This window comes from Eptatretus burgeri, chromosome 4, assembly GCF_056783735.1.
Source record: "Eptatretus burgeri isolate ZD-2024b chromosome 4, Ebu_testis_v1, whole genome shotgun sequence".
NCBI lineage: Eukaryota > Metazoa > Chordata > Myxini > Myxiniformes > Myxinidae > Eptatretus > Eptatretus burgeri.
Window position 1 is genome coordinate 67,120,859 of NC_140964.1, and position 14,399 is coordinate 67,135,257.

At 44.7% G+C, this 14,399-nt stretch overlaps 1 protein-coding gene and 1 pseudogene across 3 annotated transcripts in view; one reads left to right on the forward strand and one right to left on the reverse strand.

Moving 5' to 3' along the window:
- The window catches only part of LOC147028267 (ankyrin repeat domain-containing protein 13D-like), a 110,352-nt gene that overhangs the window by 82,558 nt on the left and 13,395 nt on the right, over positions 1–14,399 (reverse strand). Inside the window, exon 1 of one of the 3 annotated variants that reach the window (XM_085878520.1) lies at positions 13,496–13,614. The exons of the other annotated variants lie outside the window; for them this stretch is intronic. Coding sequence (XP_085734646.1) covers positions 13,496–13,516 — 21 coding nt within the window. The 5' untranslated portion in view covers positions 13,517–13,614. Of the gene's footprint in view, positions 1–13,495; positions 13,615–14,399 lie in introns of those variants that run through there. 3 annotated transcript variants of the gene reach the window in all.
- LOC147028268 (uncharacterized) lies at positions 5,734–8,027 on the forward strand (annotated as a pseudogene).

The following is a 14,399-nucleotide window of genomic DNA, read 5'->3' on the forward strand; positions in this document are numbered from 1 at the left end:
GATAAGACAGACAGACAGACATGAACCAATTGCTTAACCCCGCTTATCTCTTCCTGTGCGCAGAATAATACATGCAACCACTTAACCCTTACCGAATATGCATCCACAAAACCAACAAACAAATACAGAACCTTAATTACCTATGCCTTATTGGGCCCAATCATGCACACAATGATAGAGAGACAGAGGGAATCACGAGACAAGAAAATATCCCCCCAGCACTGTCTGTTAAGACACTGCAGGAAGATGTAAAGGTAGGTCTCGTGCGCTCAAAGCTCAGTAGGAGAGGAGAGGGCATGGCACCGGCCTGGTGGGGCGTGGCTCTGGCATGGCAGTTCAAGGGAATTCACTGCACACTTCCAAGCCGAATTCGGGCAACTCCTTTGCTTCCGCCCACCTTTATAGCCACTGCCATGTATGTCACCAAGTCAGGTCAGGTTTGGCAGCATGCGCCCGTGCAGCGCATCGCTGTGTCCTCTTTCCGCTGGAGTTCCAGGGGCCTCTGTCGGGCCATCCCCATCTCCTTGAGATGCTGATCAACCAGCTGCAACCACGAGGCACGGAGTCAGCCAATTGGCCTCCTCCATTCACAAGGCTCCCTCGCTGAGAGAATCTGGTGAGCAGGATCAGTGTCAAGAAAATGAGCCACATGTCCATTCAGCCGCAGCTGACGCTTACGGACTATGCAGGTAACAAATCTCATTTGAGTCTTTCTCAGGAACCGCTAATTGGACACAAAGTCCAACCAACGATAGCCAAAGATTCTCCGAAGAGACCTGATACCAAAGGAATAAAGTCTTCGTCTCATATACCTGGTCAGAGTCCAAGTCTCACATCCGTAGAAAAGACCGGAGGCACCAAGGACCTGAAGACTTGGACTTCTGTCTTCCTGCACAGATAACGACAGCACCACACCCCAGGAGCCAGTGAATCCAAGACTCTCCAGGCCGGACCCAGATGTCTATCGAGTTCTGGCTCACAGCCAGAAGAGACATGAATATCACTGCCAAGATAAGTGAATCTCTCAATGAAATCAACATCCTCACTACAGACAGATACAGACAAGATAGCAGCATCCAATATGTCATTTAAAGCCTGGATCTTCGTTTTGACGCAGGAAACCCGTAATCCCAGCGACTCCGACTCCTCATTCAGCACCTCGAGGGCCCCCAAAAGGATCTCCAGAGTCTCCGCAAAGATGACTGCATCATCTGCAAAATCAAGGTCAGAGATCTTGACATTCGCAAACAACGCATCGCAGCTTCATCTCTCAGACATCCACCCCAGAATCTAGTCCATACCATGCTGAAAAGTGTAGGGGCCAGTATACACCCCTGAAGAACTCCAGTAACAACTGGAAATAAGTCAGAGATGGTATCACCACATCTCACAGCACTCTCAGTACCAGAGTGTAGTTCAGACATCAGATTGATCAGTTTTGGTGCCACCCCACAAAAACTAAGAATCCTCCAAAGGGCATCCCGAGACCGTGAATCGAATGCTTTGCAGAGATCAACATACAATGTAAGCAGCCCCTGCCAAAACTTTCGTCTGCGCTCGGTGAGGACCCGAAGGGTAAGGATACGTTCAATCGTTGTCCTCTTTGGTGTAAAGTCTGACTGCTCTCGGCACTGGTTGTGAAGCAGATGGTGGTGAACCCAATCAATAATTCTCTGAGCAAAGACCTTGCACGGCACTGAGAGCAGCATTATCCGTCGGTAGATGTTGCAGTCCTGGCGATCACCCTTCCCTTTCCAGAGAGGGACAACAAGGCCCCTCTTCCAGTCAGTTGGGATGATGCCTGTGTTCCAGGTAGAGCACAGAACTGCATGCAATGACATGAGTGCAGCTTTTCCACCAGCCTTGAGAAGTTCAGCATGGATGCCACAGATCCCAGGAGCTTTACCCAATTAAAACTGGTTCAACACAGCCTGCGTTTCCACAAATGAAGGTGGACCACAGTTGATTAGAGGGTCAGAAAAAGGGATCGTAACATCCTTGACATCCAACTCAACAGCATGTGGATCAGCCTTGTACAGCCGCTGAAAGTAACCAGCCCAGCAGGCCTTCACTTCAGACTCCGCTGTCAAGAGCTCTCCACCCTCCACGCTAACTGCAGTGCACCAAGGGACGGGCTTGGATGAACACAATGCGCAAATTCTCCTGTAAGCAGGATGAGAATCACTTGACCACAGGTGGTGCTTTACTCCCTCACAGATTCCTCGCACATAGGACTCCTTGTCCACCCTCAGCGTACGTACAGTTTTATGCTTCAACTCCCTGAACAGCTCAGCTCTGCCATCAAGACTGGCCCTCCAACTCTGGTCAATGGTATCCAGTGTCCCTTGAGCCAAAATTATTCTTCGCCCCACAGTGAGTTCCAAGACATCCACCGGCAACATCAAGAATGGTGGTCTTGAAGGCACTCCCCAACTCTTCAGGATTTGCCAAAGTACTCAGACTCCCCAAATCCCCACTCAGCCTGTTCGCAAACTCCTCAGCTGCTCTCTCATCCTTGAGCTTGCCAACATCCAACCAAGGTTGGGATGGTACCATTCTCCCAGATTTAAGCTGTAACTTCAGAGTTGCTACCACAAGCCTGCGGTCGGTATTGAGGAACTGAGCACTCCGGTAGACCCTGCAGTTCTGGATCATCCTCCAGCAACCATCAACGAGCACACGGTCAATCTCCTTTGCCACACCACCAGTGTTGGAATACTAAGTCCAGTGATGAGCCTGTGTGTGCTGAAACCATGAACCAGCCACCCTAAGTCCATAGATTCTTTCAAAGCCAAGGAACTTAGTGCTATTCTGGCTCACAGTTCCAGACCAATGGGGACCAACACGTGTCTCGTAACCATCCCTATCAGTTCCATTCGATGCAATGAAATTCCCCAAGACGAGAAGAGTATCTCGCCTGGGCAACTGATCAACCACAGATTTGAGCGTGGCATAGAATGCGTCCTTCATGGTGAGATCACTCGCCTCAGTTGGAGCACATACAGAGACCAGAGAAACTAACCCTGAGTCTCATAATACGCTCGTTGACCAGTGTTACCTCAATTACCATTGGAATCAGCTTAGTGGGCACAGCTGCAGCAACTGCTTGGGCATAGTAACTATCAGAGCAACCAGACCAATAGCAGGTGCAACCATCCGCCATGATCTCACCACTATCCGTCTCCAAACCTCAAAGTGTGCTGGAATGCCAATGTTCAAATGCTTGAGCTCAGATGATAACAGAGAGGTGATCATCCTCTCTTAGTGATAGGACATTCCAGACACCCAGCCGAAGGGACCGCCTCAGGATAACCAAAGGAGACCACCGTCTGGTATACGACACCTCATCACCACTCCGACACACACAACTGCAATCTAACCCGGGAAGGTTACCCCATGGTTTTACTATCATCTAAGAGTGGGGCTCCCAAAGGATTTGCCCCAATCCCATCATCCAGTGAGCTGCCTGGCAGAGGACAGCTGCAGAGGAGGTACTTCCACAGAGTGGGTTTTCTAATTTTCTTTACAGTTTTCGATGTCACCCATGATGTGCCATTCCCATCCCCTCTCACTTACCATTGCCAGGGGTACCATTTGATGGGTGGAGGACCTCCCCCCCTTACTTGTCACCTCGGGATGGCCTCCCTGAGTGTTGTTGCACAGGCGCAGTGACATTTCCCACCTATACGAGGTCCATCTAAAAAGTAACGGGACTGAGCCTGCTGTGTGCTCCACTTACACAACTTGAATGAATGGGTTGCGTCACAGTCTTTCGCAACATGTGTATATATATATATATATATATATATATATATATATATATATATATATATATATATATATATATATATATATATATATACATATATATATAAATATATATATATATATATATATATATATATATATATATATATATATATATATATATATATATATATATATATATATATATACATATATATATATATATACACACATACATATATATATATATATATATATATATATATATATATATACACACATACATATATATATATATATATATATATACATATATATATATATATATATATATATATATATACATACATACATACATACATATATATATATATATATATATATATATATATATATATATATATATATATATATATATATATATATATATATATATGATTGGTGATGGTTGACTGCACTCAGTGTGTGACTTTTTTTTACAGGTCGTGCTTTACACGTTGTCTCGTCTGAGTTGTCACGTTACGAGTCGTGAGCAGAGAGCCAATCTGAAGTTTCTTGCCAAGCTTGAAAAAACACCTTCCGAATCCTTCGCAATGCTGCAGCAAGTCTATGGGGAAGAAACAGTCACGTACACGTGCATTTGAATGGCGCAAGGGTTTCAAAGAGGGACGGGAGGAGGTTGAAGACGATCCACAGTCTGGAACACCTTCAACGAGCAGAACGGCGGACAACATCGAGCGTGAAGCAGATGGTGCACGCAGATCGTCGACTCGCGGTGCGGATGATTGCTGAGGAACTTTCCATCAATGAGGACACTGTCTAGAGCATAATCACTGAAAATCTCGTAATGTACAAGGTGTGCGCAAAGATGGTCCCCAAGCTGTTGTCCGAGGACCAGAAACAGCAGAGTCACTGTCTGTCAAGACATTATCGAGCGCCTCGAGGACGATCCAGACCTGCTCAGGAGAGCCATTACTGGCGATGAATAGTGTATATTCGAATACGATCCCGAGACCAAACAGTAGAGTTGTCAGTGGAAAAGTCCGGCATCACCAAGACCAAAGAAAGCAAGGATGTTGAAGTCGAAGGTCAAGGTGATGCTCATCGTGTTTTTTGACATCAAGGGCATAGAGTTTCTACAACAGGGTGAAACAGCGAATCAATATGTTCAATATGTGTACAAGGAGATCCTCCGGCGCCTCATGAGATCAGTCCGGGACAAGAGGAGGATTCTGTGGGAGAACCGCCTGGGTGTTCCACCATGACAAAGCCCCTAGTCCGGGAGCCAAACCCCCAAATTTGTGAACCTGGTTTTGTCGGATTAAGTTTTTTTTTCTCTCTTGTTTCTAGTAGTCTAGGGCTTGCTTATCATGAATCGGTGGGGGGGAGGGGGGTGCCAGATGATATCCCTTGAAGCTCGGGAATTTTAGCAAATTGTATTGACCATCTGTGAAAAAATTGCTTACCAAAAAATTTCTTCACTAACGTATTCATCTAGGTGTCTACTAACACCTATCAATTAGTGCAAACCCAATTCCTTGTGGAAAATTATGGGGAGCCAATCAAAGTTCGGGTGCTCAGAGGGCCTGTGCGAAAAAAAAAAAAAAAAATCGGAAAAATTAACTTTTGCCAATATTGACTTGTGGGATGTCTAACTAGGGGTTTTTTGGGGTGCTGAATTGATTCCAACCTTTAGATTTGAGGAAAAATGAATCCCTGGCCATAAAATATTGATATGATACATTTTTAGATATCTCAGACTGTGTTTTGTGGTAATTTGGCTCAACTGATTCAGATTGTTCAAATTGTGCTGAAACCAGCATACAACATTTTTGACTCTGGACTGCAAGAGGTCATACAGCTAGTTTATCCAGGCAGCACCACAGCAGAACACATCCTCTCAGGCGGGGCTTATGCCAAGGCCATTCGGTTTCACCTTCTTGCATCTGCAGGAATTGCCAAGTTAGTGCTGAGAGGTGTCTTCAGTGAGCAGAAGTAGGAAGACATGGAGGACTTCATCAGGACTGCAAAAGATGAGACAACAGGTAATCAAAATTACTCTAATCCAACATATGCACCAAGGATAGTGACTGTCTTCGAGGACAGAATGGCAGAGAGATTGAAGATCTTAGCTGAAGGAGGAAGGACACCAGCACTCTGGGTCTGGTACTATGGCAGAATCGACTTCATCAAGGTATTCATCAGGAGTGAGCGTGTCCCAGACCACACAGGTCATCTCAGCTGCATCATTGGAATGCTCAATACCTTTGCAGCAGCGGGCCACCATCAGTACGCAAAGGGAGCAAGGCTGTATGTACAGCTGATGCATCAGTGACAGGAGAGTCCCATATTCGAGGAAGCTCTATCCAAGTTCACTTTGTACGGCAGCCATGTAGTCAGGTTCTCAGACCATGAATGGTCCAGCACATGGACCGACATCACATTAGAAACCACACTCATGCGTGAGGCAAAATCCTCCGGTGGTCTAAACATAGGCCGCTTTCGGAATGAGTCTTCTCATAAGTGTTGGGTTCAGACTCTGAACCACTTCTCGTTCATTCACCAAGAGCAAGAAAGAAGCATGGTCAAATGTGGGGTACCTGTCCACACCGACATTAAAAGAGCCCAAATGAAGAGAGATAACGATGCTGTCAACACCATAGTTGGGTGGTTGGAGGAGGTCAACCCTTTCGATGCCACACGGGACAAGAAGACTCTGGTGTCCTTCTCAACTGGGTTCAGCAGCACTCCCGAAGACCAAGTCAACGCTGATCAAGCAGAAGTTGGCAGAGCCATATAGGCTAAGATGGATGGGAAAACATTTGTGGATGCAATGGTAACCAAACACAAGGTCAAATCACTTGCAAGCCTCAGATCTGGACCCAAAGTCAATAGCAAGAAGCTGGTCATTGACTCACTGAAGCTATTCAACCGCCTCATTGTCATCAGTGAGCGTGAAGTCAAGACCAAAGAAGCTCTGCGCTTTGAGTTGACGCCAAAACCGATGTCTCTGTTTGACAAAAATCAAAAGTTGCGAAAGCCAGACAAGGCTGCCCTAGCAAGGTCCCTGAAGGCATGTGTGGCACCTGTCGAACAACCCCCCTGCACAAGCCTTGTGGTTGATGGTGGGTGGCTCCTGCACAATGTCAAGTGTGAGGCTAACCTTACTTGGAAGGATGTTGCCGAGAGCTACTTCCGGTTTGTGAAGTCCATGGGGAGCAATCGCCTCCGGATAACGGTGGTCTTTGACGGATACGGCAGCTCCACCAAGGACCATGACCACTTGAGACGAACAAAGAATGCATGCTGTGACATTCAGATTCGTCTGGATCTCAAAATCATCATTGCAAGAGAAAAGTTCCTCGATAACAAGAACAACAAAGCCCAGCTCGTTCTACTCCTTGCTGAGACATTTTGTAGGAATGGAATCATTGTACAGCAATGCTCTGATGATACCGACACCTCCGTCGTCCGCACAGCTCGAGATGAGGCAAGAGAGTCCCCTGTCGAGGTGAGGGCTGAGGACACAGACGTCCAGGTTATTCTGATTCATCATGTTGCAGACCACCCGATCTTCCTCACGACAGCCAAAGAAACACCTTACGATGTCGGAAAGATCCGGGAGGCCCTCCCAGAGATATACCGGAGGTATCTCGTCTTCTTGCACAGCTTCTCTGGCTGCGATACAGTGTCTGCAATTTTTGGGTTTAGCAAACCAACTTTGCTAAGCAAGCTCTGCAAGACTGATGAAGCAGAGAGGGCAATGGACGTGTTTATGGACATCCGAGCTGAGAAAGGTGATATCATTAAAGCAGGCTGTGATCTTTTCATGCTTCATGTTCTATGGGAAATCCTCCAAAGACTCGGAAGACGTGAGATTCGACATCTTCAGCAAGCGAGCTGCTACTGGGAGCATAAAACCTGAGAAACTCCCCCCGACAACAGGAGCTGCAGCACAGCACTCTCTCTGAGCTTACCTCCAGACTAGAGACTGGCTGATGCTGCAAAGTCCGTCGTTTGATGCCCGGGAATATGGATGGCAACTCACTGAGCAAGGATATGCACCAGTCCCTTCTACAGACCCCAATGCACCAGACTACTTCCTGACGTTTGCCAGCTGCAACTGTGCGGGGGACTGCAGCTCACTTCGGTGCTGCTGTAAAAAGCAAGGAGTCAAGTGTATTTCTGCTTGCGGCATCTGTCATGGTAGCGCTTGCCTAAACATAAACCAGCTGGATGACAAGAGGAGTGAGGAAGATACTGGGGAGTATGATGAATAAGGTTGTAAAAGCTGACGAAGCAACATTTCCATTGAGCACAGTTCTGTTAAAAATGCCAATAAAATACATTTTATATGATCAAGGATTGTTTTTCTATCAAAAATAATGGTTGGAATAAATTCAGCACCCCAAAAAAACCCCTAGTTAGACATCCCACAAGTCAATATTGGCAAAAGTTAATTTTCCGATTTTTTCGCACAGGCCCTCTGAGCACCCGAACTTTGATTGGCTCCCCAGAATTTTCCACAAGGATTTGGGTTTGCACTAATTGATAGGTGTTAGTAGACACCTAGATGAATGTTAGTGAATAAATTTTTTGGTAAGCAATTTTTTCACAGATGGTCAATACAATTTGCTAAAATTCCCTAACTAAATTGCGGATTGCTAAAACCAAGTCCAAACTGAAGAAGTTGCTGCAAGTTGAAGTTTCTCGGAGGAACACTGGTGATGCAGATATCACTATCATAGATGGGTCAGCCCTTTTATGGACCATACATTGGCCAGCAGATGGTACAGTAGCTGATTTCATTGAAAACGTCAAGTCATTTAACTTCCTACCTGACCAACAGTGATGTCTACCTCATCTTTGATAGGTACCATGAATACAGTATTAAGTCTACCACGTGAGATGGCAGGGAGACAAGGGTCAGTAGAAAACATCAACTCCATCGGACTACAAAACTGCCAGCTCAAAAGGTCATCTTGTCTTCTGTTGAAAACAAGAAAAAAACTCATCCAGCTCATATGCGACGAACTTATCCAAGACAGGCTTTTCCATCAGAAGAGTACACAAAGGCACAAGTTGGTTGTGACAGGAGAGGACCCTTGCCCTATTGAAGTCAGCATGGAAGAAAAGAGGAGCCGGTTCGATCTAGAGACTCATCATGAAGAGGCCGATATCATAATTATTCAACAAGTCCTGCACTGTGTCGGACTGGCCCGCCAGATCTCTGTGATTTCGGATGATACAGACGTCTTTGTATTGCTACTACATCACTACCAAATGGCGGGGATGGAAGTGCAAATGACTATGGAATCTCCAAGCAAGGAAAGGGCAATTGTTGACATCAAATCGACATTGGCGAGGCACCAGACAGTTGTGAAGAACCTGTTAGCTGCCCATGCTATACCAGGATGTGACACAGTGGCGTGTTACCTAGGTCTTGGAAAGGGCAAAGTAGTCAATATCCTGAAAGGTGATGGACATGACTTATCAGCCATAGGAAATGTTTATGGTCCAATTCAACAAGTCATTGATCAAGCCACTCGCTTCGTTTCAGCTTGCTATGGCATGAAGGACAGCACAGACATGTCCAACACAAGGCTGCTTGTATGGGGTAAAAAGAATGGGAAGGGTCATTCGTCTTCCCCTAACTTGGCTGCTCTTCCACCAAGAGAAGCATTCATTGAAAATGTTAAGAGGGCCCATTTCCAGACAATTCTATGGCGAAATCCTTGTTCTAACCCTCCACCACTGAACCCAGAAGACTTTGGATGGAAGAGGGACATAACTAACAAATCACTTTGCCCAACTGCTCTACCGGACAACACTAAACCTGCCCCTGATTTCATATTGGAAATGATCAGATGCGGCTGTAAAAGCGAACCCCCTTGTAGCTCCAAGTGATGCAGTTGTCGGGATAAAGGCTTACCTTGCATCATGTTTTGTGCATGTTTCAGTGTAGGATGCTCGAGGACCACAGTGACCTGAACTAACCATTGAGGTGTCATTAAACTCGGAATGTCAGTTCTCCACATGCCAGCAATCTGCCAGTAAGTGTTTGTAACCATGTTTTGGTCATGTGCTCACTTCTGGGGCTTTTAAAGTGAGACATTTTGAAATACACAATGCATACAGATGCTAGATTTCTGGGCCTTGACAAAAGTAGCTTGAAACTTCATCTTATTGTCTTTCTTAGTTATTTTACATTATTCTTTCCTCTTTACTGCAGGTCTTCGAAGTTATGCTCATAGAATTGTGAAAAATTGCTCAGTATCAATGACCAGGAAAGGGTTAATTTTTTTTCTATTGTGATCCATATATCATCCATCATTAAGCATTGTGTGAATAAATATCAGATTTCACAAATTTGATGCATTTTATGTGAATTAATACCATGGAACGATAGGAAATTTCCAAGTTTCCACGGTTTGGGCGTGTCGGACATGAAGGGGTTAATGTCAAAATTTGCCAAAACGATATCAGCTGGCACCCTCCTGATTCTTGATAAGCAACCCCCAGGCTACCAGAAACAAGAGAGAAAAAACATTATCCGACAAAACCAGGTTCACCCTTGCCGCTCCTGGACTACCCTGCTCACAGTGCCCTGAGCATCCGACAGTTTCTGGCGGAGAGGAACGTACCAACTCTGGAGCAACCCCCGCATTCGCCAAACTTGGCCCCTTGTGATTTTTTCCTATTCCCCAAGCTCAAGGGGGTGATCAAGGGGACCCGATTTCCTGATGTGGAGGCCATCAAATGGGCCGTGACGACGGAGCTCCGGAGGATTCCAGAAGAAGCCTTCCGGGGGTGTATCGAAGCGTGGAGGAAGAGGATGGACAAGTGTGAGAGACTGGAGGGAAACTATTTTGAAAGGGACAAGCTGTGATTTCAATATATTTTTTGGAATAAAATCTCTGTGAAGTCAGTCCCGTTACTTTTTAGACAGACCTCGTACTTGTGCTAAAAGGCCTGGCAGACATAAAACAAAAGCCCACAGAGATGTTTTTTTTTTTCGACACATACACATTAGGGAGCGCGGACATAGTCTATCTATTACATATTACGATGCTTATTGAATATTACAATTATTTTACACTTACTCGAAGACATTTACTTGGGAAGGCCTGGTGTTGGCTTAATGGTTAAGGTGGCTGACTTCAGATCCTTGGGAAAAACTTGGGAGCTATCTAAACTACACAAAGCAATGTCAACCCTGAGGAGTCATTTCCACAACAATACATTTGCATCAGTTATAAAAACGGCAAAGTGCTTAAAGGAATATAGACCCAGTTAAACATACCAGAATCACAATTACATGTTGTTTCAAACTCCAGGAAGACTTATTCATGCATTATGTGAACAGCAATGATTTAAGGAGGAATCGACAGTCTTTTAACAAAATCACAAGGCTGATATGAGGCAATGGACAAATATTTCGATATTTTAATGATGTACATTACTTTATACCTATATACAAAGCAATAAGTTGACTCAGGCTGGCAGGATATCTCACAGCCTCTTAGCAGTTTAGCCTGCATTGCAATCTCGACCTAGCGATAAACAGTCACCCTGGTTTTGTGCACGCAGGGTGATGCATCATTGTGTGCACCATCCATTACAATGAGATTAAGCTGGAGGACCCATCTGGCAGCACTGGTCTTTGGTGTACATTAAAGATCGCACTATGTCTTTCACAAAAGTAGGCGAGTTATCGCCAGTATCCTGAACAGATTAGAAATTCCTGCCACCTTCTGGTTGAACACCTGGCCAGCCGGTGTTCCTGTTCCTGTTTTGGGTGTTCCTGTTTTGGGTATTCCTGTTTTGAACACCTGTTCAAAACTACGTTCGTGAAAGATTCAGAGTAAAAACTTTTGCCGGCTGATGACACAAACAAGCTCGACTGAGCTAAGATCCTCGTCCTCTTAATGATGACGTCATAAAAACGAATATAAGGTCATTGTGATGTATCAGGTTTGCGATAAATTATCTATGCAAATGCCCGGCTTGATTCCCACAAACAAAATTTAAACAGCTTGCTTAGTTTCGGAGATAATGGTATCGGCAATTTCCATTAGCGGCGATATTATGACGTCAACTATTTTTCTAGGAAGAATTTCCAAAATCGGAGATGGTTACTGCCTGCGCGTGGGCTTTCTGCATATACCTGGCAAGTTTCATGAAGATCCGATGAAAACTCTGGGTTGTGAAACAAAAAATGTCAAAAAATAGGAATGACGTCAAAAATTGATATGACGTCATGGTGATGTATCATATGTACGGTAATTCATCTCTGCTAATGCCCTGTTCAATTTCCACAAATAGAATTCAAAAAGCTTGCCGAGTTTCGGAGATAATTTTTTAAGCGATTTCCATTAGCGGAGATATTTTGACGCCATAACTTTTTTTCTAAGAGGAATTTTCAAAGTCAGAGATGGTTACTGTCTGCGCAGGGTATTTTTACATATATATGCCAAGTTTCAGGAAGTTTCGATGAAAACTGTAGGCTGTGAAACAAAAAAAGTCCACAAGAACAACAACAAGAGTAAGACTTAGAGATCCGCCACGAGGATCTAAAAACCTGCTAACTTTGGAAGGGATAGAATCCTTTCAGTGCTGTCGCTGGGTCAATACACATCAATAATACAAATTTTTTGATTGCTGCTTATCAATTCTACAGCAATTAAGAATCCTTTACAAACCACCCCACAAGAAATCTCCGAGGGTTGGACTCTCGGGTGCACAATAATTGCCACACCTGCCTTAGCATCCTAAAAGGCACTGGAGAAAAAAAAGCAACCTTTAAAAATTCTGCGCCACTCGTCCTCACAAGATTGGTTGGCATGTGTCTCTTGTAATATTAGAATATAATTTTTTTTCTTTCTTAAACATCTGCAACACCTCGAGGCGACGCACACAGCTGCGACCTCCATTTATGTTGAGGGATGCTACCTTCATTTATTTTTTAAAAAACTACGACTATTACTACTCTTGGAGTTCTTTTCCGGCCTTAGTGGCACACTTCCTCAACCGCTGGAATTGAGGTTCTGAAATCATAACTTGCTGAGGTTCATGAATCATATTTTTTTGCAGTTTTTAAAAAGGCATGGAGATTCGGGAAAACAATCCCAAATTCTCACATGCCTTTTCCTGAAGGTTTCATTTAAAAATTTAATAATTTCATCTTCTGTTACCATGGTGTCTCCATCGTCCTCTTGGGCACAACACCCACTAACTGACAGGGTAGGGAGAGGTAGTATCAAAGTCAACCTCATCATCTCTGTCATTCTCTTCCTGCTCCAAACTTATTTCTAAATCACAACTCTCCATCGAATTTGAACCATCGACCTTTCCATTCCCATTTCGCTGCCCACTATCACATGCAGCCTCCTTCTTACCATCCCTTGCATTTTGTTCCACAAGGGTAGGACTGCAGATTTCCTCTGAGGGACTTTCAGCTTATCTGCTTCATCATCACAAACACACACCTTTGCGCACACCTCAGTGACAGATTCCTTTTTATCACTACAAAGAACAAAATTCTCAAAAACCCCGCTTGCATCCTCCTGAGAGGCACGAGTATTCTCAATGTCGACATCACACTCGTACAACTGAGGCAATTCAGCGAGTGGTGCAAATTTATTAGTCAGAGTTAAAATCGGTTCCGGTTCAATTTGCAGTCCCAAAGAGGGATTCTCTTTGAGAGATGCATCCCGCAAGCTCGGCACATCCGACACAAGCATCTTACTTTGTGTTTTCTTTGTTTCATTGACGACAGGACACGAACGTTTTTGTCCTTTTTTACAAGACACCATCACGAACCCCTCCATGTCGTCATCAGTACAGTCCTGCACAGTGGAGGTCGAAGGACCAACCACTTCTGGGACATTAGTAGGTAGAGAGGAGGGGCCTACTGTTTGCTGCTCACCAATATGTGGTGTGGAGGGTTCTACCATTTCACACCCCCCAGTAAGTGGGGGGGGAGGGTCTGTTGCTTCCCGCTCACGAACAGGTGGTGAAGAGGATTCTCCCCTTTCACCCACCCCATGACGTGGGGAGGGAGATCTACAATCTCCTGTCCTTGATTTTCTGATGATCTCATCAAAACGGGACAGGAGTTCTTCACATGACCGTATACTCCACAATGATAACACGCCATGACATCCGTCGAGGCATACATTCTATACACATGGCCGTTGATTTTTGCATGTAAAACTACGTTTAACTTTTGCTCGTTTTCAGGCAATATCATGTACACTGTACAGTACCCTTTTAAAAGTCATCACGTGTTTAAATTCTCCTTTTCCTTAGTGTATCGGAACCATTGTGATATTTCATACGATTGTAGCGAACTTACTCAAGTGATTACACAAATCATCATTCCAAATGAAAGGTGGAGCATTAGATACGTTCACCTTAACCGCAGGTGTGTCTAATGGGAGAAATAAGGAGAAACAGGTCGGGGTGTACGGCAAGGCCTTGTTCCACAACAGAGGTTACCATGTGCACCTCGGAAACGAACACAACCACCTTCTTGTTCATTTGAGAGGCTGCACGGATGTTGTGTAAACCAACGATTTTAGCGATTTCCAGTAACACGTCCTCAATCTTTACCTCCCTCGGAGATCACACACGAGGCCATTTTTACGAGT